Source organism: Amphiprion ocellaris, chromosome 22 (genome assembly GCF_022539595.1).
Source record: "Amphiprion ocellaris isolate individual 3 ecotype Okinawa chromosome 22, ASM2253959v1, whole genome shotgun sequence".
Classification (NCBI taxonomy): Eukaryota; Metazoa; Chordata; class Actinopteri; family Pomacentridae; genus Amphiprion; species Amphiprion ocellaris.
The window spans coordinates 8,080,323-8,108,057 of record NC_072787.1 but is presented as its reverse complement, the minus strand read 5'-3'; the positions used below and the strand labels follow the sequence as shown (position 1 = coordinate 8,108,057).

Genomic DNA, 27,735 nt, shown 5'->3' with positions numbered 1-27,735 from the left:
ATTTTATTCCTTTTGGAATCAAGAGAACGAAAGACCTGACTGGCTCTACAGGTAGCCAAAAAATGCACTGCAACTGGTCAATGTTCATGCCCGTCCTACATTTCTGCCTTCCGATTGGTTCCCTTGTCTCGACCTGCTGTATCCTCCTCTATCTCCTCGTAATTCTCTTCCTCATTGTTCATGCCAGTTCTGCGATCCCCCTCTTTTCTTGGTCCTTCCTTGTGTTTTCCTTCATCCTGTTCTATGTTCTCTTACTTACACGGGCTTCTTCTGCTATAAAACCACAACAAATGTCAAACGAGACAAGAAACTGAAGCTCAAGGGACCATCAAAAAGCCAAGAACGACATGGCCCTGGAGAGGCATATTTTATTTCATTTGTCAATATACTTCAGGAAACAATATACAAAGCAATGATGTGGTCACCTTTATGAATGTGTGGTGAAGTTCTGTTATCAATAGATAGTATGGTGGGGGTAAATAAACAGGCCTTTGCAGCTGAGGACCCTGCTCTTCAACAGTGGGGAACAAACAAATGAGAGGGATGGAACGTGCTAGAAAAACAACCCTGTGCGTGACATGCTTGTTGAAGATCTCCTGCTGTTGGTCAAAGAGAACGAAAGAAAAAATTGGGGGGTCTGCAGGTTCAATGAGGCTTAAGACTTTCAACAAGGCACTAGCGTATGAACCAAACCTAACACTCCAACAAAATAACCAGTGCTCGCTTTAGTTTAACATGTTTATTACAATACATACATTTCACATTTGACCTTCGCCCTCTCATTGCCCTGCGCTGACTCAAGAGGTGCTTCCACATTTGCCCACCTCTGACCCGCTGCAGCTGTAATACCACTCCTAAACTGGGTGCCGATGAAAATGCATGGCTATCATTGTGAATAACTGCTCATCACTACAACTCTTATAAATAAAACCTTTTTTATTCTGTCCTCTTCTTAAAACTCCACTGTTATGTTAACGACTGTACAAAGGAATGAACCAGTGGTACCACCTCAGCTTGAAAAGTTGGAGAGGGGGAAAAGAACAAAAAACAGTAGGAACACAAAGAGAAAAAAAAACAAAAACGAGGGTGAAGTGTGAGGAGAGGGCGTGGCAGGGCAGGGCTGAGGCCAGGGGAGGGTAGTGGGAATGGTCCAAAGAAGCACGCCATCACATCTCATATTTAAATTTTTTTAAATCACTCACTCCACCACACCACCAGGCACTGTTTTTTTCAGACTGGGAAATGCAGGGCCACCAGAAGCTGCAAACAGATCACTGAACCATTGTTGGCAATTGCTGTAGATCTGCGGAGGGGATGTTTGCCGCGCCTGAGTACATGTTACAGTTCACCCACAGAAGGTGGAGGGAAAGAATCTAGACAAAACAATCAGTTCACCCAGATTTGAAGAAAGAAACAAACTACATTGACACCTGTGTGTTATGCTTTATGCTAGCTTCTGTGTAAATAAATGGCTTCAAACATCCTCCTCCGTTTCCATGCAGGTCACACACACATGCTCAATGGTTCAATGATCTTTGAACTGACAAAATGAAGCTTTAAGTCTGCAGACAAGTTAACATGAAGGAAAGGCTAGCTAATGAATGTAGCCGCCTAGGCGTTGATTAGTTTGGATGTCAAAAGCTTTGATAGGCATGGCTTTCCATGGCTTCAATCTACAAAACATATTTACAACATAGATAATAACATCTACAAGAAATCTACATTTTTTTCCCCACAATATGGGCTTTTACAAAGCTCAGTCTTGTAAATCACCCACCCTCACCCTCCTCCTGCCACCACAGCTCTTCATTTCTCCCTCTTGGATCTCCCAGCCCAACGGTCCAAAGCCAACCTGACTGCAGCTCCTGTGTGTGAGTGTTAAGACTGGGCTCAAGAGGAACTGAACAACTGCTCTCCCTCCAGCCTCCAACTATGTGCAATGGGTCTCCCTGCCCCCTCTTTCACCCCTCAATGCCTGCTCCGACTCGCAACCAGAAGTTCTCAGACCATGAAAGAATTCTGATTCTTCAACTTTTCAAGTTCTTTGATTTGCTGTCTCAGAAACAGTATCCTGCAGCAAAACAGAGAGAACCACAATTAGTTGCAGGAAAATTGAATTCACATCAACAACAGATGCAAACTACCTCTGAACTGTATAGAAAAGATGGAGGTAACAACTGTGTTGCCATCTACTACTGTTTTGAAGCGTCATCTCTGACATTTGGTCGTCTTGATCTTTTGAAACAGGACATAATGATGGATGGGGGGATCTGACTGAGAAGTCAAGGACCAAACGCTGGCTGTTAGAAAGGATGCAGGTTTAAAGGCCAATTCACAGTTTCCACATGACTGACGTGAATTTGAAAGCCAAAGGAAGATGCAGTTCAGTTCATACTGCAATAGGAATGCATCAGTCTGCCCTGTAGATGGTCGCATTGCCCACAGAATTTGCAGTTGATGAAATTCATGTCATGTGTATTCCCATGGGCACATGGATGCAGAACATATGAATTGGTCTTAATGCATTGGCTTCACTTTTCAGACCCAGAGTCTACGTCCATCAATTTTATACAATCTATGAAACTACCAGACTAAACATGGATTCTTACCTCTGCTCACGCAATGTTGCTTGTATTTCACAGACTCGGACCAAAGACCGCAAGTTTTTGAGCTCGGTGCAGTTCTCAGACATGCAGATGCTGCCCATGGTGTGGGCCTCTTCACGTAGTCTTGACGCCTTTAGGATTGTCACAAACAAAATTTATTTTAAAACACATTTTGCATGACCAGAACCAGCCAAAACCTTGTGTTGAAAAATCTGGTGAAATACAGACCTGTTTCTCTGCGTGTTCTGCAGGCCATCCCTGTACATGTTTGATAAGGTTTTCACTGAAGTGGGCAGCAAGGGTGGGGGTGAAGGAGCAGGAGGGCCGGGCTCCTGAGGCCGAAGGGGGAGCGGAGGCGGAGTTGGGGGCGTTGCTGCTGCTGGAGGCGACATGGTTGGGGCCTGGGGAGGGACTCCTCTGACTGCTGTAATTATTGCAAGGTGAGGAAAAATGTCAGCATCTCGCCTTTTACAATCAACGCTTTATCTGCAACTACTTTCCCTGTGATGTTGAGTTTCAATGAAGATAATGACAAAAGTAAGTCTCTCTCTGTTAACAAGCAACTCCTAACAATTTCATTCAGTATCTCAGTGCAGTAATGTTGCAAATCCACAAGGATACGTTTTAAATGGCTAAAGCTATCAAAATGGTCAAAACCCTAATTGTTATCAGCTCCAGAGGATATTGATACTATTTTGTCAGTATCTGATGCTTATCATCTGTTCAACTACCTTTTTCCTGTATGTGATTGTAATGATGTGCTCATTAATGTGAGAACAGACATTCACCAAGGCTGTGTTGCAATGTAACTGAAAGTGATCTGGATTGACTAGTGCCACCTCTCTATCAAGTTTCATGACATTTGAACTGAACTGTGTCCTGCTAACAGACAAAGAGCACTGAAAACAAACCTCTGGGAGGACTAATTCCTACATTTCCATGTTGTGTTGCAGTAATAAAACATAGCACTGGTGCATATTTAAAGTAGGGCTGGAGCTATTGTGCATATATTATATATGCACAATACAGACAGCGTGGATGTTCGTCTGTGTTCCACTCGGACAGATAATTCTGTTGAACAGCGCGCTCACTTCCGCTTTTGCAGCCGTAACGTGCATGAGACAGAGAAAGACGATTACTAATCGATAGTTGCAGCCCTAATTTAAAGCAGCTCGTCATCACAGTCATGGCAGTATTTCTCCTTTCCTCGCTGCTTCAATAAAGTATCTCACCCACGTGAAACATACTGTGAACTATGGTTTTAGTTGCACCCCTCGACCTCAGTATCTGCAGTAAGAATTCTCATCTTGAGTTCCCACCTCCTCTAAGTCAAGTGTCTTTTCAACTACATCAGCAGCACTTGCAGAGTCTTTTGTGATTTGTATACAACATGTGTCTGCATCATCCTCACATAAACTCTGGAAAGACATCCTGGGTGAACATGCATGCAGGGATTTCAGAAATCTTCAAGTAATTTATGCATTAAGAACCTCAGCTAAAACTGAAGATGCACTTACTTTCTTGTGGAAATTGTGCCAAAAAAGAAAGGAATAACTTGAAAGAATAAAACCAGCCAACTGAAAAAAGAGACACTCATTGTTCCATCAACCACCAGCAGATGGTGCAACAATACCACACAACGAAGACTGTCTAGAAACGCCACTGTTCAGGAGCTGATGTGAATGGGCCCCACTTCATGGCAGATGCAGTATTTTTACTCTGACAACAGGTGTAGATGGCATCAGTGCCTCTAGACATATACGGGTTTTACAAGTTATGTCTTCATCGTTTAAACAATAAATACAAGACATTGTAAGTACTTATTTACTCAGGAAGCAACAAACAAAGCTTTACAAAGCAACAAATATAATTCATGACATCTGGAATAGCCGTGTCAGGACCCACAAACAAACAGAAACCCATGTTTAGCAAACTGCACTCAAATATCAGCTGCCCAAAAGTATTTGGCGAGTTGTGTGCTTCTACTGACCCTTGGCGCTGGAGGGTACGTGGGGAGGCCGTGGTGGCATCGTGGCTGTGCTGCTTATCGCTGGAAAGGGGCTGCTGGGATGTGGGCTGGTTGTGAGACGCCAGCTTCGCTGTTACCATGCTCACCTAAAACACACCAAGTAACTACATCAACACAACTCCTTTCCATATGGTCGATGGATAAAGCACGCAGGTGTTACAGTATTTATGGTTATTCCCCTATTTTAATCAACATTAAAGATATAAGTGACCTTCTGTATGCTTTGGTTTATATTACTGCATTTCAAATGAACAACTGGCATGGCATTAAATTCAGTATTCAGTGCAACATTCATTTAACTAAAACAAGAGTCCTGCCGTACACACAACAATGTTTCAATGTAAAGCATAGAAGTGCAATCTCATCTTTTCACAATGTGAATCAACTGACAGTAGGTGTGCAGACTTTTTATTTGACTTCTTTTAGGGTCTAAAATACTGCAACTGAATGTTGTCCTTTTAATAAATTCTACCAGCTTCTGAAGCCTGAAGAAATAGGAGACATGCTTAAATTTCTATCGCAAGTACTCCATGTTCATACGTGCCAACCGCTGATGTTACTTGTCCTTAAGAAGAGGTTATTTTCCCAGGGGAAATGTCCTGATATTCACTTAGCTGGTACTGGTAGCCTTTCTCACCAAACTGGACACTATATACGCTTGCCGAACACACAAAATTTTTGTATCTTACTTTTGGCTGTGAGATGACAGGCTGCGTGCTGAGGAGGGGCTTTAGCGGACCAGCATTAGTCTGTGGTGTGCTGATCCTTGGAGAAACATAGGACCTTGGCGATGAGGCGTCTGATGTTAATGACATTGGTGACTGGTTTGATTGCTGAGCTGCTAGAGATACACACACACACACAAAAAAACCAGTAACAATCTAAAGGATCAATGCAACCTACTACCCGACTAACAGAAAACATATAGGAAGCCCGTTACACAAGACAAATAACAGACAATACAAGCACACAGTGCTGACACAGAGCTACTTTTGTACGCGGTTCATGTACCTTGGTTAGAGAGTTGAGCAGCTTGAGAAAGGATAGCAGTGATATTGAAAGCTGATGGTCCAGCAGTAAGGATCTTGTGAAGCATCGACTGTAATGAAGCTTGTGTGACAGCAGCTGTGAGAACTATAGAGAGAAAAAGACACACCATTAAGGCTGATGAAATCAGTTTTGGCACTAGAATGACTTTCACACTGCACCACAGTGAATTTGACAAATGAATTCAGCAACGTGTCCTATTATAAATACTAACAGGAACATTGTCTCTTTCCATGAACATAAAAATACCATAAGATGATCCCTCACCTGTGAAATTTACATTTTATTACAGCAACATAGATGAGGCATGGAAGAAGAGATTAGGTTAAAACATTCAACGTTTATGATTGTTAATTAACAATCCATTATGCACACTACTGACTGGAAAATAGTTAGATGTCTCTCCTAGTTCGGATGAAAAGAAGTAATCAATAAACATGAAATACCAACCAACTAGGTTCAAATACAGGTGGGGCTCCAGACTGTGACCAGAAAGGTTGCATATGTAACCTTTTTGAGAGTGCGAGTTCAAATTCCAAGTGGTCGCATTCGTGCGAATAAATGATGATCATTAAGCTGTTTTGGTGTTGCTCCAAATGCCACTAGCTACAGTGGTGGAAAGTTGAACTTTTATTTCTTCCATGGGTCTGTCAGTCTGTTCCTGCCTGATGCGTAAGACAAACTATTTAGCTGTTGTGCATTCCTCTCACAAAACTGAGGAAAGAAGAGGAGGCTGGTGGAGAGGGAGCAGTTTGACTTCGACACACCTGATAATCAGAGTGCAGCAGAGACACTAACTGAACAAGTGAAAGGAAGCCTGCAATACATTCAATTACAGAAAATGCAGTACTTGAGGTTCCCAATTCAATGAACATTAATTACAATCATCAGTTTGTCTTCTAAACACTATATAAAAATGATCAATTGCGCATTAAAGCTGCACTGTGCTCTGCTTCTAAAAAGGCATAGTGCACTTATATGCGCCGTTTTCTCCACTCCATACCACAGTCACCTAGCAGCATCCAGTGCAGCTGGAATGGTGAGCTGTTCAGGTAACATCGCTAAGTGTAGTGTCTATTGATAAGCAACTGTTCAGGTAGTGAGGTGTTTTGCCTCTGCCCAAGTGGGAGGTGTGACCATCGGAAAATGCTGGTTGCACCAGTGTGACTGGTGAAAAAGTTAGTCTGGAGTACTGACAGTAAAATGACTTATTAATAAAAGAAGGAACCTCTCAGTGCCCTTATGAAATCACCTTTGTTACTGATGTGCTGACCATAAACATGTGACAATAACAGATCATATTAATTAATAACAACTGAAAGACATCTGGCGTTTTGTATGCATTTTTAGGGAAATAAATTATTGTAGAAAGTAACGTCAGCTTCCTCTTGTATTTACAGGATTTGTTCTGTGGAGTGGCACATCTGTGCGGTGATGAGTGTTATTCAGCACAAGTGATTCTGCTTCTAAATTTTACAGCAACCCTAAGTTGTTCGATCCAGCGTAACTCTGCAACTCTGTATACCTGCCTGCCATCTGCAAGCTTCTTTGACTGTTGCTGGCATCTCTGATGTGTAAAATTCATTTGAGATATGAAATACAGGTTTCTAGAATTATTGACAGGTGACTATTTTTCTTTGTGAAAGACTTTGTCTCAGCAAAACATATAAAACATATAAAAATAAGTTTCTGTGATAACAGAGAGACAAGGATCTGTTTTGTTTCAACAAAACAGCTACTTTGGAATTTTTGTCTTTATAGCGGAAGAATGAAAAAGCAGATGATTGCCTTACTGACCCTATATAAACACAGCTGGTCCCCCAGCTGCCTTGTAGCAGTGGCTATCAGAAAGTAAACGTCGTTATCCTCATTTTTATAACTATTGCACCCCATCCATCTCTGGTATTTCCCATATCTTTGAGCATGAGCATTTGGAACAGATTTAGAACACTTGCCCTTTTCAGCATGGTCAGAAAGACCCAGCAGACAGTGCTAATTTTGACAAATGATATTAGCTTTCTAACAAAAACATGCACATAGATGATTTTACTAGGTTAAACCAAACACTAAAACCATTTTAGAGTAGTTTTTGTCTGTCACATTTTTAAAGGTCCTTAAGTCTGAAGGAAGACTCAAGCTGCACAAATCCAAGGTGTTTGTAGACGGCTGTGAGGGTTCCAGTCTATGATGATTTGGGGTTCCATGTTATGTGTTGGTACACTGTGTTTTAACAAGTCCAAAGTCAACACAGTCAACATCTACCAGGAGATTTTAGAGCACTTCATGCTTCCATCTGCTGACAAGCTTTATAGGGACGCTGATTTGCTTATTCATCAGGACTTGCTGACAGAGTCAAAACTACAACCAAAAATGTTGCTAGCCATGACATTACTGTGCTTCACTGGCCAGCCAACTCACCTGACCCATATAGAAAATTTATGAGGTAGTGTTACGAAGAAGGTCAGAAACACCCAACCCAAAAATACAGATGAGCTGAAGACTGCTGTTAAAGTGTCCTAGGCTTCAGTAAAACCTCAGCAGTGCCATAGGCTGATTGCCACAGCATCAAGCCACATTAAAGCAGTAGTTCACAGTAAAGGAGCCACAACCAAGTACTGAGTCTATAAAACCCGCTTTTCAGAAGTTGGACATTTTCAAAAATATTCTAATAATTTGAGACATCAAATTTTGGATTTTGAAGAGCTGTAAGCCATAGTCATCAAAATTAAAACAAAACAGGACAGAAATATTTCACATTACATGTCATAAACATAGAATATATCAAAACTTTAAATTAAACAACAAAATAAAATTAACTCTTTCACAATGTTCTCGTTTTTTGAGATGCAGTAGTAACTTTAAAGTCTCTCACTGTAGCGAGTGCTCCTCAAACAGTGTCCACAACTAGCTGAATGTAGACACAGGCTGAATGAGTTATGTGCATCTAATTCTGCATTTCTAGTTACCTTCATTTATTTTTGCCATGTCAACACTGGCATTGTTGAGCTGCAGGGCAGTCTGAAGTGCTGGGAGAAGCTGGCGAAGCAGGGTGGGGTCCTGGAGTAGTGGAGGAGCTGGAGACTGAAGGACTGGGGACACTGGTACTGTGGACGCAGATGATCCAGGTGGTCCCGATGAGGGGTTCAAGCTCCCTGAGCCTGAAGATGATGACTGGGACTGGGTAGCAAGGGTCGCAGCAGGTTTCTCCACCTGGGCTGACTCTGTGGAGATGGCGGAAAAAGAAAAGAAAAAAAAGAGGATGTCATTTTACCAACAAAGGCAATGTCACAAATCTTTTCTCTCCAAAAGTATATGTTCACATTCTTCTGACTCCAGTCTTGCATAAAAAGAACAGCATTCATCTGAATGAGTAAAACTCAGAGACTTAGCAAGTTTCCAGCACAAGATGGTCAGGCAAAAAGGTGAATCAGTATCAACTTCTGCTGCAACACAATCACAGACTTGCAAGTGCACACTCCTGGAAAACAGGTTTATAATGTGACCACTATACATCTACTATTTTCTTGCAATTCTGTCTGTGAAAATTGTGTCTGTGAGTGCTATAAGCCGCAGTGTTTTGGCATCTGATAAAGCTTATCCACATTAATCTGCTACGCCAGCTAGATTTTGTAGATTGTATTTCATTGTTTGGTGGCTCTACTGAACACCACAGCCCCCTTAAACAACAGGTCCTGGGCTTGGTGCTTACTTTTCCCCCATAATTTCTTCATCAAACTATATATATTTAATAATTAGGAAATGATTTATACTTTAAGTTGCTTTAAACTGTGTAAATAATATGGACACGTGTAAATTAAAGCATTGCTTTGTAGCTTAGTCTTTTGATGAGCTTCAGACAGAAGACATTTATTACAGTTTTTAGAGTATTAATTTTGTTAAATTTGAGGCCATAGCTGCCACCTCTGTGTATGGTTACCACTGTTACAGGTGTCTTTCGTGTTTGTTACAAGCAAGTGTCTATGTCCTCTGCTCTGCAGCCATACAGCTGACAAACTCCTCAGTAAATCCAGTTAATATTATAATTTTATATTACTATGAACCACTCCCCCTCTTTCTCTGTTGCTGTGGCTCACTTAGCATTAGCATTTGGACAGCTATCTGTTCTCCCCACTATAGAGCAGCAACATCTTTATAGCAGATGATTGACATGCTCAATAAAATCCCACTTACTATCTGGGCTTGCTTGAGAAACAAAGTCATGGTTGGATGACATTGTTACAGTTGTCCAACAGTATATCTTTAGTAAGCATCTAGAGCATAACTTGGATGGAGCACCATTATTCCTGGAACTGACTAAGTCTTCTGATAGGAATTTCAAAGATGTCCAAATGAAAGGAGCCTTAGATTCAGATCATTTGTACTACACTGGCAATGAGTTTAACATTAATCTACCTTCTAAACAACCTCAGCTGCTGTCTACATGTTTGTAGTTTGTCTCAAATAGTTTGCTACTGCTTCGTAGTTCATAATTAGTTTCTTCCAAGAAGTGGCAATACCTGAAACATTCCTGACAGACACAATGTTACCGAATTTGAAGAGCTTCTGATCAGTGGCAGTACCAAAAGTCAAACTGATAAATCTATTAAATAAGACAAATTTTAGGCATCAAAAGAAAACTTTTACTGACCAAAAGCTACAGTGTGTGAATCCACAGAAGCTGCAGGTTATTGAATAAAACTTTACATGAAAACACTGACTCCGGCTTCCTTACACAGTCCAAAAATATGCTGAGGTTAACTGATTTTTCTAAATTGCCCGTAGGTGCGAATGCGAGTTTGATCGTCTGTAATATGTAGCCCTGCGACAGACTGGTGACCTGTCTAGGGTGTCCCCAGCCCCTAAGTCACCCTAAGTCAGCTGGGATAGACTCCAGTACCCCCCACGATCCTAGTGAGGATTAAGCGGTGTATAGATAATGGATGAAAACACTGCAACTGCTTCAGTGCAGTAATGGCATCATCATCTTTGTTGTGTTATCAACCTTTGCTTAAAAAAAGGATGCTTGGGTCTTAATATAATACTTCATATTAAAGTATATGCTGCTGCTAAATGCAATTAACAGTTTACATATATCTATTTTAGTGATGTGCACAAGTATCTATTACACTTAACTAGTGCCAATACTGAATTTCACTCTGATCTTTCCCATATTTTGTGCTGCTGCAGCATGAATTCAACATTCCTGCATCAAAAAAAATGCACATGGCATCAAACAAAACTTAGAATTTTACAACAGAATTTTAAATTTTACAACAACTGTAAGGGTGAAGCAGGCATTGGTAATTTATCTGTAATGCTTTTTAATGAAAATAGTTTGTTGCTCCATTATGAGGATACCTCTTGTCATCTTCCATTTCATTTTTATCACACTGTGACCTGAGGGCAGAAATGTCAGTCTTGGCTGATACATGCAATACACACAGGTCCTGCTGCAGGACTAACTGTCGTGTGTACAGCTGCAAACATTACATATGGGGCTGAGTTGCTGTGAGCCACACTGATCAGAGATGCTGCTACAGCCATGCTGCCCTCCACGTGTCTGTCACAACAGTGAAAATTTAAAGTTTACAATATTTTCAAAAACTGCTCACTTGTCTTCAGATTTTAATGCATTTAGTATGTGAGTGTACAGCAAGTGTTCCTACAACATAATCTTCAACAACACATGAACAGGTGCACCGACTGTGACATAATCCAATGACAGCGTAGTTTGAGTGATTAACTGCTGCCAACTAGCGATAAGATAATTTTATGAACATAGAATAACTGTGGTGAATGCACAAACAAACATGACACCAGGACATCAAACTACATCACTGATTGTATCTTTTTATGTCTTTCTTTGCATTCAATTTTCAAAAGCATTTATTTATGAATGTATCTGACATCTCGTGTCCCAGGCAGTCATCAAAACATAAGTCTGTTGAAGGCAAAATGTTTCTGGGAGTGGTTACTTGATATGCAGAAACAGGTTATTCATGATAAGTGGGATCTATTCAGCACAACCTCAAGTCTGTTAATATTCATGTATACTGAAGTAAACACTTGTGTTACTTCATTGAACAGTGCCACTACATGATAAAAATGCTCTGCAACATCTTGCCTGGAATTGGCTTGTAGCATCTTGGGTGATTTCTGGTAACAGCAGAAAACATCTAAAGAAAAGATAACTATTGAGATACAATGGAAGTGCTTTTGCTTCTGGCTCTGGTGCATAAACCAATACAATGTGTAGTGGCATATGTAGATCAAGCTCATGTATGCCACTACACAGTCTCTTACACAGCTTTCAGAACTGACCTTCAAATTGTTGAAATACATCCTACAGACACGAGTCCACCCAAACAACTATTTCCACCAGCTTACAGACTTCTTAGTCATGTCATTAAGAAAGGAACACACACTGAATATATGTAAAAAGAGGGACAACAGGCAGACTGCTGCGTGTCACGTTACGTAAAATCTTTGAAAAATATAGAAGCTCACATTTGACTACCATAACAAAAGAAAACTTTCACCAGAACCATTCAGTTGGACATGGATGCCAACAAGCAGGGTGATGCTTAATAGGTGACTAAAAAACAGCAACCTCTCCAGGGCTTTACAGTGGAAGCATTCTGCTCATACAGACCTGATCAGAATCTTAAGACCAGTTGAAAAATAGCTAGAATTTACCTTTTGCGCATTTGGATCTTAATGAGGTTTTAAGTAGAGCTACAATATGCAAAAGCAAGAAGGGGTAGTGAGACAAAAGGCACTTTGAAAAAGTAATTTATTGAAAACAAGTAAACTGAAATAGGCTGTTTATCAGCTGATCAAAAGTTTAAGACCATCGCTCAAAAAATTACAAAAAACTCTCCAAACCAGAACAAAAAATGTTCTCAGTAGGACTCAGTAATGAGTAGCTCCACCGTTCTTGTTAATCACTTCAAAAATTGGTTTGGGCATGCTTGATGCGAGTGTTTCCAGGAGGCTGGTGGGAACATTGCTCCAAGTGGTGAAGATGGCTTCACGAAGGGCATCAACTGTCTGGAACTGATGGCCATTTTTATAAACTTCCCTTGCCATCCATCCCCAAATGTTCTCTATGGGATTTAAATCAGGGGAACATGCGGGATGGTCCAAAAGAGTGATGTTATTCTCCCTGACGAAGTCCTTGGTCAAGCGAGCATTGTGAACTGCAGCGTTGTCCTGTTGAAAAACCCAGCTGTTACCACACAGACGAGGGCCCTCAGTCATGAGGGATGCCTGCTGCAACATCTGCACGTAACCAGCTGCCGTTTGACGACCTTCACCACCTGAAGCTCCAGTGTTCCACTGAATGAAAAAGCACTCAGATCATGATGGACCCCCCTCCACTGTGCCGGGTAGAAAACATCTCAGGTGGGATCTCCTTGTCATGCCAGTAACGCTGGAAGCCATCTGGACCGTCAAGGTTAAATTTTTTCTCATCAGAGAATAAAACTTTTTTCCACCTTTCAATGTCCCATGTTTGATTCTCCCTGGCAAAGCCTAAACTGGCAGTTTTGTGGCGTTGTAGGAGACGAGGTCTCTGAATTCATTTTTTGTTTTTGAAACCCTTTTCCCGCAGATGCCGTCTGATGGTTATTACGCTGCAGTCGGCACCAGTAAGGGCCTTAATTTGGGTCGAGGACCGCCCTGCGTCTTGACGGACAGCCAATCGGATCCTCTGGCTCAGTGCAGGTGTAATTTTTTTGGGTCTACCACTTGACTTTTTTGTTTCATAATGCTCAGGATCTTTCAAAAAATTTAGAATGACTGTCTTACTGCGTCCAACCTCAGCAGCAATGGCACGCTGCAAGAGGCCTTGCTTATGCAGCTCTACGATCTGACCACGTTCAAGAAGAGAAAGCTTCTTAGCTTTAGCCATCAGGATGGCATGACCGTGTGAATGCCTGACAGAAAATGAGAATTTTGAGCAGATTTGGGCTTTTATAGCCTGTGGTCTTCAACTTTTGATCAGCTGATAAACAGCCTATTTCAGTTTACTTGTTGTTTTCAATAAATTACTTTTTCAAAGTGCTTTTTGTCTCACTCCCCCTTCTTGCTTTTGCATATTGTAGCTCTACTTAAAACCTCATTAAGATCCAAATGTGCAAAAGGTAAATTCTAGCTATTTTTCAACTGGTCTTAAGATTTTTGATCAGGTCTATATATATGATTAAAATTCAGAATGTGCAATGTGACAAATTATTTGGCTTATTATGACTTGAGTTTTGAGCTTCAACACAACATGACTTTCTGATCTCAACCAATCATGGCTGGTAAAAAAATTTGGTATGCAAATAAATGAATATGATCGTTAAACACATGGCTATTAATCATGATTTGATCTTCCACCTGTTCATACTAACTGGCTGTGATTGTAACAGACTGTGTCCAACTGGAATCAATCAGTTGCAATGTCCACATCATATCAACGATTGATCCTCAAACTGTGATTTGTTCCTGTACCTACTGCAACTACACAAAAGCAACTGAAATACACAAAGCAGACACAACATTAAAACCACTGACAGCTGAAGTGAATGACATTGTCAATTTTATACAATGCAATATTTTGTGGGGAAAGCCTGGGTCTTGGCATTCACGTGGTTGTTACTTTGACCATCCACTTAAACATTAGATGGCTTCCCACTGCAGGAAGTTAAGCCAAGAATGCAGTAATGGTAAATGTTTAAACAAACAGGTCTCTAGTCATCCTTTTCAGCCTTTCTGTTTCCATTACGGTTTAAGACAACTTTGACTGTGACATCACAGTGCGAATGCCCCGGCAAGTATGGCAGAAATTGGAGAGGACTGCCAATCAATGAGTATATTGAGAGGACAGTAAAATGGTTTGTTGTCCCCTCTGAGCATAACCAATTGCACCAACCAATCAGAGTCAAGACCTGGACCACAGTTTTTTTTTAGTACCAATTCCAGACTAGATAGATTTCTCCTCTGAAAACAACAACGAAGAAGCTTCTTGAGGGGGCTCCTGTGGTCAGACCATGCACAAAGGTTTGGAATGTCCTAAAATGGCCTGCAAGATCCTACAGTGGAAAATGACCTGTTTTTGCAGACCAAGTCCATCTCTCAATGGCAATACTAACCCACCGGCCCAGTGCACCATACCACAATGCAAATGCTGCTCAGGAATTGTTTGAGGAACACAGCAAAAAGCCTCAAGTGTTTACCCAGCCTCCAAAGCCTTAGGACCTAAAGGATCCACTGCCAGACACAACAGGACAAACCCGAGAGGTTTGTTCATGTTCATAGCCCAACAGGTCAGAGCTGTTTTGGCAGCAGAGGGGGGGGCTCCACAATACTAGGCAGGTGGCTTTAATATGTAGCTGTGTGGTGTACACACTATTTACTGAGAGGATTTCTGATGCAAATGAATGTACTCAATTAGTCTTAAAACACAGCAAAAGTACGAAGTCTAAAGCAACAGCAGCATGCATGATTCAGCCAGTTATAGTCTCAATTGTTTGGTAAGGAGCTCCGTAGCATTTATCTGCCTCAGATTAGCACAGCACTCATTACTGACTAAGCAATAACAGCAAAATTTAACATAAAAGGATGTCAATAAAGCAGTTATGGCACACTGATAAGTAAAAATATGTATAGTAACATTATATGCAACTCTTACTAGGACCAGTAAATCCAGGGGCTGCCGATGCTTGCATTGCCTCCCTTCTGTAGTCCCTGTCCTTGGGGAAATTGTTGACAACAGCAGTCTTTGTTGCTTCTTTTTGCCTCTGTTCTCTGTGAAACATGGATACAACAGAAATTCTTGGTCATGTTTGTATTCTTTATGTGACATTAATACGACTAAAATCAGACTTCCAAAATCAGGTACACTTGGCTAAATATACATACCTCTCAAGCCATTCTTTGGGCTTCTCCCACTGGGACACTTCTGTCCTACAGTTATAATAGTATTTCTTTCCAGAGGAACTGATGTGCTCTGACCAGTCGTCACCAGGTTCGTAAGGCTGAGAAAAGGAGCAAATATTTAGGAACACGAGGCCAATCAGACAGAAAGCAATTGTGTGTGTGCGTGTGTGCGTGTGTGCGTGCGTGCGTCTGTGTTTGTGGTGAGAGGGTCTGATGCAAGAGCTTGTAATGTAATCTGAAATGTACAAAAGATGTTTGGTTACAAGCAGAAAGCTACGGCTGGCCTGTTTTCACACAATCTTTTCAAGTGGGAAGGAAGGTTTATTTCAGAGACTGCTTCAGATTTTTAAGGTATCTACAGTTTACCAGTTTTCCCTTTAAAAGACTGTTGTGACTGCAAAGCTTTTTGTGCTCCATCTCGAGTATTCAGTTGAAATTTTACAATGTAATCCTGCTTCTATTACGTTACAATGATTTATTTTTATTATTTACAGTAATTTGACACTTAGACATAAAATGTATTACTATTTATACCTAATCAAAGGCAAACTGTACATACCTCAACTTAAAAACTTTCATTCATGTCATTTATGCTTCTTGAGAGCACTATAACTGAAATAGAGAAAATTAAAGTAGGAAGGCTAAAAGGGATTTGATTGTGAATTAAAGTGTAAATATTGTGGGGAAAAAAATGGATGTTTTTAACCTTAACATTAATAAGGCACAACAAAATACAGTATCAAATGCAAGAAACTACAGAAGTGGAACAGTCTATTAAACAGGAGACAACATGAAAAAGTCCACCTTCAGCTCCCATACTAAGGCAGAGGCAGTACTTACTGTGTCTGAGGTCTTGCTGGGGTTAGAATGTGAGTTGGAGCTATGAAGGGAACTGTGGTTGTGAGAATTTTCTTGCGGAGAATAACTGGTCCCTGAAACAAAACACAAGCAGAAGGAAATATTCGTCACTAACAGCGAACAACAGTAAATGCCAAGTTCACTGACCTAACTGAGAAAAGCCTGGCTGAGAATAAAAGCTGTCACATCACCAAATTCCTTTCACTTTTAGACATATGCACAGTATTAACATATGCCTCTCTTGGTAAAGTTTGCCGAAACTACAAAGCACTGCAAACCCAAAACAATGATATACTTCTTAATTTATTTTACATCTTCACTAGAGCAGTGATAATATACATTTCTTATTGGACGTGCAGTAGAGCACCGTGGTCAGTAGGGAAGGAAATCGTTAAGATTTGAATGGTACTACTACTTTTACCAACATTGCTTATCGATCCGGTACTTAAACAGTATTCTTATCTGCATTTTCTGTTGTTTCTTTTGTTTATAAAGAGAAAAGATACACAATTTAAGAACAGAATAAAGACTACTTTATTTTCTCATACATGCTGCATATAAATTAACATTTATATAGACACTAAAGCTGTGTTGATGGGATGATCTGAGCATTTTGAACAGTGTCAAAGGTTTTACTCACAAAACACTATGCATTAAACTGTCGTGCAATATATTAGAATTTACAGCTCCACTTTGAACAGATATTAGGTAAATCTCTTTCATGCTTCATTTTAGAGTATAAAATTAATGCAGGACTTTGACAGTATTATTACTGTGTGATTTTACTAGTTTTGTGAAAAAAAAAAGTTTCCGTACTACTTCTGCACCAACATTCAGTTGCAGAACAGTGAACATAAAGTAAGACAGAATTTGTCTGCAGCCCCCAAATCACTTAATCCTGCTGCTCTGCACTCTAAAAGTGAAACTGAAATTCTGAAAGACAGTTCAGATGACACTCTGAATTTCAGAAAGAATTTATCAACATAGCCAGTTAAACAGCTGGAAAATCCACAATTTTAGTCTATGTTTGTGTGATGTATTTAGCTCAGTTTTTGGGCTGCTCGCAAATCGAACATATCTGGTTATCATGAACAACGAGATACAGATGGCGTGTATTTCTGCTGACATGCAAATGACTTGTTACTTTTGTGGCAACAGACATTTTCTGCATCAGCTGTAGTGGAATTTAATCAGACTACTGCATGTCCATCCTTGAGTGCTGCACAGAGCTGCAGGTGAGTAACAGAGTTGCCCCGCCCCGCAGACACCTGATGTTCTGCCTTTTGGAGCCACAGACTCTGACAGACAGAACTCTGTTTTGGATTTGGTAAGTAAAAATGCATCACAGACACGTATACATCAGACATGTCTTACAGTGATGAGACACAATGTGCAACACAAGGCTTGCCGCGTCCGCGAGGTCTGTGCGGCTCCGTGCAGACAAATAACGTCATTTTAGCAGCTACACCTCCTCACACGGCCCTTAAAGCAGAAAATTTCTGCATCACACATCTCCAAATTTTTCTAACTACACGGATGGAGACACACAGAAAGCTGGCGAAAGAACAGGATTTCCTAGCAGCAGAAGTTCAGAAATACAGGCATTTATACGAGTCATCACACAAAGATCACCATGACAACCAGGTTATGAACAATTCATGGTGTGAAATTAAAACTAACTGCTGAAATGCTACTATTTGGTAAAATGCCATGTTGTAAGTAGGGCTGCCACAAACGACGAATCGACGAATCGCCTGAGCACGATACGTCATCAAAAGCGGAAGTGAGCGCGCAATGCAACAGAAATCACCGTCCGAGCGGAGCGCAGAACACGCACGGACATCCGCGCTGTATCGTGCATATATAGTATATGCACGTTACAGCGCGGATGTCCGCGCTGTAACGTAAACGCGGATATCCACGCTGTTTGTGCATATATAATATATAAATATACTATATATGCACGATACAGCGTGGATGTCCATGCGTGTTCCGCGCTCCACTCGGACGGTGATTTCTGTTGCATTGCGCGCTCACTTCCGCTTTTGATGACGTATCGTGCTCAGGCGATTCATCGATTCGTCGTTTGTGGCAGCCCTAATTGTAAGTGGTGTAAACAATGGCAAACTTCTTCTACTAGCTTTAGTACCAGAGGAGACTAGGTAGAAGTGCGTTTGTGATACACTGCCCCTGCAGTTTGGGAGCAGAGGTCGGAGTATAAAGTCACACACGGTTTCTCGAGTGGATTTCCAAGCGTTTCATTTCTGGGCGACTCGTTCGTCTGGAAAGCATAACCCAGCCTTTACTTCCCAAAGTACTGTTAGCAGAATCATTATGGTCGAAGCTTCTCGATCCTCCGGTATTTAAACATCACCCCCCCCCCCCACCACCCCCCCCGCGACCCTAATGAGGATTACGCGATGTATAGATAATGGATAGATGGAAACTATCCACCAAACTAGTGATAGGCAGTGAGACACTACATTAAACTGTACCAGGATTAAATTATCAAAGACCAGAAGAGTGCTAAACTCAAACTTTGTAGGTTGTGCAACTGGTACTAGCAAAATTAAGAAAACTAATTTCATTATTGCTTCACAAACATTATCTTGTATATTTATGTCTGAGAATACATTTGTCGATGATGTAATTTCGTGATTCCCAATCCAGAAGAAAGACTGTTTCATAAACGTTTGTGTGCAAGTGATGGGGCCAACTCTCAGGCTTGCTCACACAATGCAACACACATGAACACATACAATCCCTTGTGACAATAGCGGAGAAAAGCAAATGTGCTAGATTCGATGCTGACTATGCTCGCTGCCACAAGTGCATCAAGTAAAAGCAGAAACATGACCGTTCCTTCCAGACATCCAGTGAAAGTTTATCACAGAGGTGGAGAAATGCAGTTTCCACTTTCTAGCTTTCTAGTTCCTGTCTTTTCCCTAGAACCCTCACACAAAACTTACTGGATTATACAAATATGAGGTAAAAGTTCCATTTTGTGCTCTTTTTCGACAAATTCAGGAAAGTTTTATGCATCTTCAGAATATGTCTTTCAATTTTTCAGCTAAAAAATACTGCAAAGACACATCATGTGTATAGAGCTGAGCTGCTTCTGTCCACACTCCGTCTAGGAAAAAGATTGCCTCTGCGACTCAGTGCAGAGTAAAACAGATTACTCTGCAGCTGACATGAATGAGTGTGTGACACCAGGACTTTCTGTTGCTTCCAACTTTCTCTATAAGCAATCATTTGACCTAGAAATATTGCCAAATTCACAGCACAGCTCTTACTTAAAGTCTTGTGAATGATGCGTTTGTCAGTATTTCAGTCAGGAGGCGCTGTAGTTTGTAAAAGCGACTGCTAGTTCAACTGAAAAACTTAAATACAGTTTCATCATTCTCACCAGATTTAGTGATTTGAAAGCTGTGGATAAACTGTCTTGGTTGGACTGAATCTTTGTATTGTCAAAGAAAAAGTCCTGCATTCCATTTTTTAAGCAAGCACGACGAGCGAAAGAGAAGAAAAAGCAATATTAAGTCTGTTCTTAATTTCTTTTGTAAAAAATAAAGAACCAATAAGAGTACCGTTAGTACTGGACTGATAAGCAGTATCAGTAGGAGTAGCACTGAAGTTAAAATCCCAAAAATACCTCATCCACTACAATCTCGCAATGAAGGGAGGTAGATCGCGTCCTTTGTTAGTAATTTAGAATCAGAATAAAGTTTTTTTCTGATTCTGATTTAAGCAGCACTAAAAAATACTCAAGACGTGCACAAATGTAATAAAACTATAAAGTTAGTCTACAGTATGTAAAGTACATGAATATATATGAAATGCAGAAAAACAAGCAACAAGGTTTTGCTCCCAATAAAGCGGAGTCACAATCAGTCTTCGACTGAGTGCGGACACCGGCGTTGAATCCGGTCAACTTGACAAAACATCAAACATCTGATTCTTACGTTTGCTAAATGAAAAAACTATTGGCTAAAACTACAGGTGTCAGAATACTACAAATTTGACAATGTACCTATACCACTTAATTATCACAATTATCTCAATGTCAAATTTGATACAAAAATACAAACAAAAGCTGTTGCGCACACTGTGCTAACACAACACATTTTTTGACTGAACAGTAAAAATGGTAGCTTAGAAACGTTATGAGGACTTGTCACTGATTTTCAACTTAAACACCACATGTCTCCTTGCACAGCTTGGTCTGCTTTGTTTTTTTCCTCTTTAGTTGCAACAGGTCTGAAGGCTATACTACGAAGTGAGATTAGTGGGTTAGCGAGGTATGTTTAGCTTAAAACTTTTCAGCATCACAAAAGTGGTTCGCTTTTAACTTACTACATCACTATGGTAACTGACACTGTGGAGCTAACCTGGTCCAGAGAAGGTTATGCTAAGAGTTTTGGACTTAAATGGCTGCAAGAAGCACCGCCCTTTAACCAAACTGTTTCCTGACAATCCCCTATGAGCCATACAGATTGTCAGATGAGGGAAAATGTTATATTTGCAAAAGTACTGTTGAGAGGTATTTACCAATCCCACTGAATTAACTCATCTAGTTACAGTAACACACACTGTATGTGATTTGTTGCCATGGAACCTGACATGTATTCAGCTGGTGATGCAAAAATTGCATGTTTTTGTGTTTGGTCCTGATTTGCTGACAAGTCCATTTACACTACAGGTATTGCAATTAATATTACAGATATGAAAATGTATTATTCTGTTGGTATTTAGTACAGATATGTTCTATCAATAACATTACTTTAACTATGACATGGCCAAAAATGTAAGCAATATTGTGCATTGTAGGACACTGTCAGATCTAAATACAATTTAATACAATGTTCTGTTCAACTAAAAGAAGTTTAAAGTCTAACAGCTATAATGTGCAGCTATTATATTAGAAATACTTGATCTGAAAAATAAATACATTAACATACAAGTTTTCAATTAGCATTCCTGTCTTGCATCATTTGCAGTAGCAGCACCTTTTACCATCATACATTTTTATATTCGTCATTGTTCTCCATTTTAACTATCTGTTGACTGAAGCAGCTGCACACAATCATTTCATTTTGTGTAAAAGAAGAGTGACATGACAAATTAAATGCCCCTTTAGTGTGCGAAAGCACAGAGTTTGAAGCAAAAAGTCTGAATTAACAAGAAAGTTGACAACCACCTTCTTAATAGCTAAAATTGCTTCATAGTACAGCCCTCTGTTGCTGCACGTACCATCATTGTTCTGCATTTCGTTGTTATTGTCCAGTATATCCAGACGCTACAGCATCTACGATATCCTCAACATTTTTGGGACCATGGAAGAACAAGTTTTGTCATATTTTACTTGAAACATTATGATGGGGGTGGGATGAGCGATCGTTAACATTACCCCTACCTCCATTTCACATTGTTGCCATCTAATCTCAATCTGCCCACAATCTTCCATAAGCGATTGATGATGGCATCCACCATTGACCCAATCGTTTGATCGATCCTAACGGGAACATTCTACTCAGGAGCAGCTACTCTGCTACCATATGATACTGTACTTTGCCAACATAAAAAGTGCAAGCAGGTGAGAGTAAGAGACTCTTTTGTTTCTGCGTTTAACTAAACTTTTTACTAAACTCAGCATGTACAGAGTTGGTAGCAGGGCTCTAAAGGGTCTGCACATACTGGTGGCATTGGCAGTGTCAACCACCAAGAAAAGCTGCAATTTTTTAACAACTGCTCCTAGGGCTGCAACCAATGATGAATCGATGAATCGCCTGAGCATGATACGTCATCAAAAACGGAAGAGAGCACGCAATGCAACAGCAATCACTGTCCCAGCGGAGCGTGGAAGACAGACTGATATCCGCGCTGTATCGTGCTTTTATAGTATATGCATATATTATATATGCACAAGAGCGCGGACATCCGCGCTGTATCATATATAATATATGTATGATGCAGCGCGTATGTCCGTCCATGTTCAGCGCTCCACTTGGACGGTGATTTCTGTTGCACTGTGTTCTTTTGATGACGTATCATGCTCAGACGATTCATCGATTAATCGTTAGTTGCAGCCCTAACTGCTCCTCAGATCAGTAGCTCTGACTAATGTACTCTGTTACATGTTTACTGTTTGGAACAGAAAGTGTCTGTTATTGGCATAAACTGACACAATAAATTATGTGATGTTACATGACACTTCAGAGTAGGGCCATATTTTTTTCAAGGCAAGCTTTGGTTGAATATTCGCTGTGCAACAGATTTAAAACATGTGGTGGAGCAATACCACATGAGATACCATCAAATGTGTGACTGTTACACATGGAGGACAGCATGAATTTGTGAAGCCATTGACATGTCAATTTAAAACCCTGGATCAGAGAAGCTGCATAACATATTTTTCAAATTGCAGCTTTTGCAATTTGGTAATTGCATTGTTTTAAATTGTGATTTTGATTCGAAGGTAATTAATTGTTCAGCCTTACTTAAGAATGACTTTTCTGAGCCGGTATCAAGGGGGATGAGGCCATATTCTAATGGATTGTATTAGCATAAACCAAGCAAATCAAAATCTTGTCCTTTCCTTCATTTATCAAATAAATACTCCATTTACATTGCTGCTCTTGTTTGCGACAGCCCATAGTGCCAGACTTTTACTAAGTGAATATGAAGAAGTGTTATGCTGCTCTGGTAAGAATGACTCTGAGACAGAGAACATCAAAATACATAAATCTGTTAAACTCTGCTGCAAACAGACTGTCAGCTCTCCTCTCGCTGTCATTAGCAAAGCATCATATTTTAGGTTGGAGCTAGGTATCATTTTCATTGGTTAAAATGACAAAATACGGTGGCAGATCATTTCTGCTTTCACTAATTTACGGTAATTCCGTGAGTAACTCAACAACGTCAAAGCTAAACTTGTCTGCTGAATAAACTGCTCTCAGAAGTCTTTCCACTGAGCCAGATTTTTGTGGATAAAGAGTTTCCACCCTGTAACAACCACAAGTGTTTCAATAGTGCCGAAAATTGTAATCCATCCTCCTCTAGCTGATCACCCCCACTGACCACTATGCTGTTGCTCTGTGATCAATGGCTTCTAGCTTGGTCAGTGCTAACACCTCATTTCAATAGCATTCAACAAACCTACTGAATCCAAGCTTCATATCAAACCTAATAAGGTTTAGAAGTCAACACTTCTAGGTAACTCAAGTTATCTAAAATCTAAACTTCAAAAATTAAGTTCTGCTTTGGTAAAGGCAGAAACCTTAAAAAGGCATGACCTATGGTATGGCCTTTAATGTTCACAACCTACTGCTACAAACTAAATATTCGGTGTACAGCAAAAAACTAAGTACATTTCACAATGAAAAACAAGGTTATTAACACTAAATTGTAACTGACATACCAACACATAACTGTTTTGTCACACACCTAACACAAAGTAACACTAGCATTCATTTGGAGTCATGTCTGATCACTGACAATAATCATGAATGATAATCATTCTCCTCTTTGCTCCATTATACTCTAAACCAAGTCAGCTGTTGGACGCTTGATCACACAAAACTCTTTCTATGTGCCGTTTGTTGCTGGACAGGTAGCACACAACTGGTTTATCAGAAAATTGGTTGGTGAGAATAGCTGCCTAGCAACTGGTTGGGAAAGTGATGAGTAGAAACTAACTAATAACAATAAATCTGCTGTAAGAAAAACCCTGAGCAAAGAGCTGAAAGATGAAGAAACATTTGAAGGGCTTTGGAAGACTGCAGAGCTGGGTGATCATTTTCTGTTGGTCCATCACTAGAAGCAAAACCTTTGACCTGACAGTCACGTCATCTATTGATTAATGAAGCCTTGTTTTAACTATTTATCTGTTTTTCAAAAGATATGAATGATGAGTTCATGTGTAAAACTTTGTTAAAGGCTATTTTGCTGTTTTGACGTTCATATATTAAAATCTAAGAAATACTATTCTCACCAGCTCACTTTTAAAGCAATGACAAGTCAAGCAAATATTAGAAATTGCACTGTTTAAGAGGGCAAGCAGGTATAGATTAACTCCCATGAATAGTAAAAGCGCAAGTTTTAGTTTTATAATACAGCCAGCATCTGTGTCTTAGGTTAGACACTTGTTCTCACATACCTTAACATATAACAGAGCAATAAAATCTGTCTGCAGATCCAGTGACTTCATTTGTGCTTCTCTGGGTTATAGTTTCAACTCTTGGTCTCCAAAAGGACCAACCACACTTATCTGCCTGAATTCTCTGTTAGCAAGGAAAAGCATGAAACTGTGTGTATCCCCAGCAGCTTTGTAATTATATGTCTGCAGTAGGCACATCTTGAGAACTGATACTTTGGTACCAAGCTGATGCCAAAAACCTGAAAACATGAAGGTACTTGTTTTTCTATGGTGCCAAAACTACTGACATTCTCTACTGGATACTGGACCGTAAAAACACCATGTGGAACATTAACAGCTGCAAGTGTAACACCACGTCTGCTGTGACTTGTGGAAAACCAACAACAATAACACCAAGTCACGTAAAAATATATTTTGTGTTTGAGTTGGATGATTTGGGACAAGCTACAGATCACCAAAATCAAGTATACAAATGGTGTCACACAACTTTTGAAACGAAAGGTTAAAAATTTCTATCTCATCTATGCACCTTAAAGATGGGTATCTGGATCTGTACACAGAATTCAAGGTGAATGAGTCACTGAATAAACAACATTTGGTCAAAAATTTTCAGATCCTGAACACTATTGTTCAAAATCTCAGCAGTAACGTTTGCAAACTGAGGCAGCTGAATCCTTTATAGAAATGTTCATGAAGACTAATCTAGAGATGGCTCATGACTCAACTGGATGCTGCTCATGTGAGCATTTGTGTGTCAGCACATTGAATGTGCAACCGCTTTTGTAAAGAAAAGTTTATTTTTGAGTACATTGATTTATTTACTTTTTAGGTATAAAATTTGGCATCGAGAATCAGGGATACATACAGTCTCACATACAGCGTGACTGCCAGCCAATCAAATTTTGAGAAATGTTGTTTCCCTGTATTTTATCTTTGCAAGAAAAACACTAGGAATCTGAGTATACAAGAAGAATTTAAACCAGTCTCCAAAATATGAATTCTGATAGATTATTACTGAAAATCCATTTCGAGAAAATGTACCTCTGACATACTCTTACTAAAACTGAAACTGACAAGTAAACAAGTCCATGTGTGTATGAACAACTCTAACAGAACTTTTACTCCCCCAGCAAGATTTGCTCTCCAACGGTTGAATTCCTGGCTAGCGTGTGGACTTCATTTTCATTCCACTGCATTATAATTGAAACAGATTCACAACACATCTGGCTTTGTGGTTCCTGTTGCAGAAACCACAATGACTATACAATCAACTGCTGACAACTGAGGTTGATTCAAGTGGTTAAAGTTGAATGCATCCTGGTGAAATTAAAGTTTGGTTGGTTGCTACTAAAGTTGATCAGTGCATCAATTTTGTGCTTGTCTGATCCAAAACTACCACAGCTGGAAAACCGATCATTTCATTACATAACAAAGTATATAACAGGTTGTACTTGTGTTTAAGGGAAAAAAAAAATTACATGCCTGCAAAGTTTTCAGCATATCACTATGAGAAAGGACAACATCCCCGGTGTTTCTGGCTTACATAGGTGCACTACCTAAAAATATTAAAGTAAGCAATTTGTTTCTGATCTCAAACCATTTTCTTCCCAATAACCATTGCCTCACCTCCATCCCTGTCTCTGGCCCGGTGTGTGTGGACAGTCTTTGCTCTGCTGTGCCCTGTGCTGTCGATGTGTTTGTTTTCAGGGCTGTCAGACCTCCTGAGCATTTTGCAGGGAGGAGTGACATCTGAGGAGTCTCGCATCTTTTCATGCCGGTGGTCCCCTCCTGGATGGCTCTTTGATGAGTATTTGAGAGTCTGCAGACACAAATCAAAAACCTCACTAAAATCTAGTGTCTTGTGTGTATAACGGTTTCATACTTTAATCATCATTAGACAATCTCTCAAACTAGTGACACCCAGATAGACACAAGGCTTTGCAGCTTTAACTACTAGTATCAGTCAGAGTTTTAATATTTCAAAAATTAATTTGCAGAGCTAATCTCCATTCATGCAGCTAAATATTGATGAGATGTGAGCAGGTGATATATCTATTTTTTGTCTAATGTGAAATTATTAAATACCCACATTAACTGCTTGTATTACTGTTTTAACAAGGTGCTATTTTGTTGTGAAACATTTGTAATTTCTTATAACGACGACGTAAACACAACATCATATCAACAGACAAATAACAGTCTACGTTTCCAGCTCGGCAACTCCATTTTCATTTTAATTGTTAATACGCTGGTTTGCAGTTTTTATGTCTAGTACTCTCATGTATAGAGAGCTTAGCTAGCTATATCCTTAAAATGACAGATTGCGGTCAGGCCCTAATCGGACTGGCTAGCAAGCAAGCTAACAGTAACAGGCTATCATTAGCTTCGAGCTACAATAAAACTCGTCTATACCTTTTCAAAATCCGCTGAATTCGACGAATACACTCAGTTACTATTCTCTTTACCTAACACTATTTACGTTAAGAGACAGTTAATGCGCTCAAATGGGTATTTCAAGCAAAATCTTCTACTTTTCATGTTATTTTCCGCACTGACTGGGGCCTGTTGTGCTCTCCAGAAGCCTGAACTAGAGTGTCCATTTTAATCTTATTTGCTGCTAGCAAGCTAGCAGGCTACGGTTAGCTAACAAGTACCTGATAGGGCTGAGAATCTCTTCGGTCGCACCTGCAAATACAAAGAAAACAGCTGTGAATGCGAAGGTTCACACGACAATGCTGAGAAATGCTTGAAAGTGCTGCTACGGCGGAACGTGCAAGTTTCGAGATACTTATTTTGGTTTCAGTAAAAATGGCGGATTGTCAAAGCGTAGCTACGAGGAAAAGGAAAATCAGAATAAGTAAAAAAAAAAAAAAAAGATGTTTACCCATCGCCGAGTCTCGGTTGTTTCCTTGCATACATTACCATCAATGCCGTGTTAGTGTGTTTGGAGTGGGATGTGAAAGACTGTTAACGGTACTGTGTTTTTCTTGTTGATTCAGCGACCTGAAATCGTCAATTATTTCAACCTAGCTTGTAGGGTATTGCAATGCTATCGGCAGCAGTGGTCGAAAGAGCGCCCTCACTCAGTCCATCTCCCACTCAGACACACAGCC

The 27,735-nt window shown here is 40.1% G+C and overlaps 1 protein-coding gene across 2 annotated transcripts; it reads right to left on the bottom strand.

Moving 5' to 3' along the window:
• Nucleotides 1-311: 311 nt before the first annotated feature.
• On the bottom strand, nucleotides 312-27,735 carry waca (WW domain containing adaptor with coiled-coil a). Of its 2 annotated transcripts, none has more exons than XM_023262669.3 (13): nucleotides 27,507-27,735; nucleotides 27,277-27,307; nucleotides 26,249-26,441; nucleotides 16,447-16,538; nucleotides 15,589-15,704; nucleotides 15,359-15,474; nucleotides 8,649-8,903; nucleotides 5,647-5,769; nucleotides 5,325-5,476; nucleotides 4,597-4,721; nucleotides 2,835-3,030; nucleotides 2,610-2,737; nucleotides 312-2,071 (listed from the first exon to the last, which is right to left on the bottom strand). In XM_023262669.3, the coding sequence occupies exons 1-13, from the start codon at nucleotides 27,545-27,547 to the stop codon at nucleotides 2,002-2,004; spliced, it is 1,638 nt and encodes a 545-aa protein (XP_023118437.2). In that variant the 5' UTR covers nucleotides 27,548-27,735; the 3' UTR covers nucleotides 312-2,001. The 2 variants fall into 2 exon arrangements, with proteins under 2 accessions (XP_023118437.2, XP_023118438.2); XM_023262670.3 differs by having other exon boundaries at nucleotides 5,325-5,473.

Coding starts and splice junctions, on each gene's coding strand:
- waca (XM_023262669.3), bottom strand. CDS start 27,547: ATGGTAATGTATGCAAGGAAACAACCGAGACTCGGCGATGG. Junction 15,705..16,446: donor CCAGCAAGACCTCAGACACA/GTAAGTACTGCC, acceptor TCCTTTTCTCAG/CCTTACGAACCTGGTGACGA. Junction 5,477..5,646: donor TGCTCAACTCTCTAACCAAG/GTACATGAACCG, acceptor GTGTATCTCTAG/CAGCTCAGCAATCAAACCAG.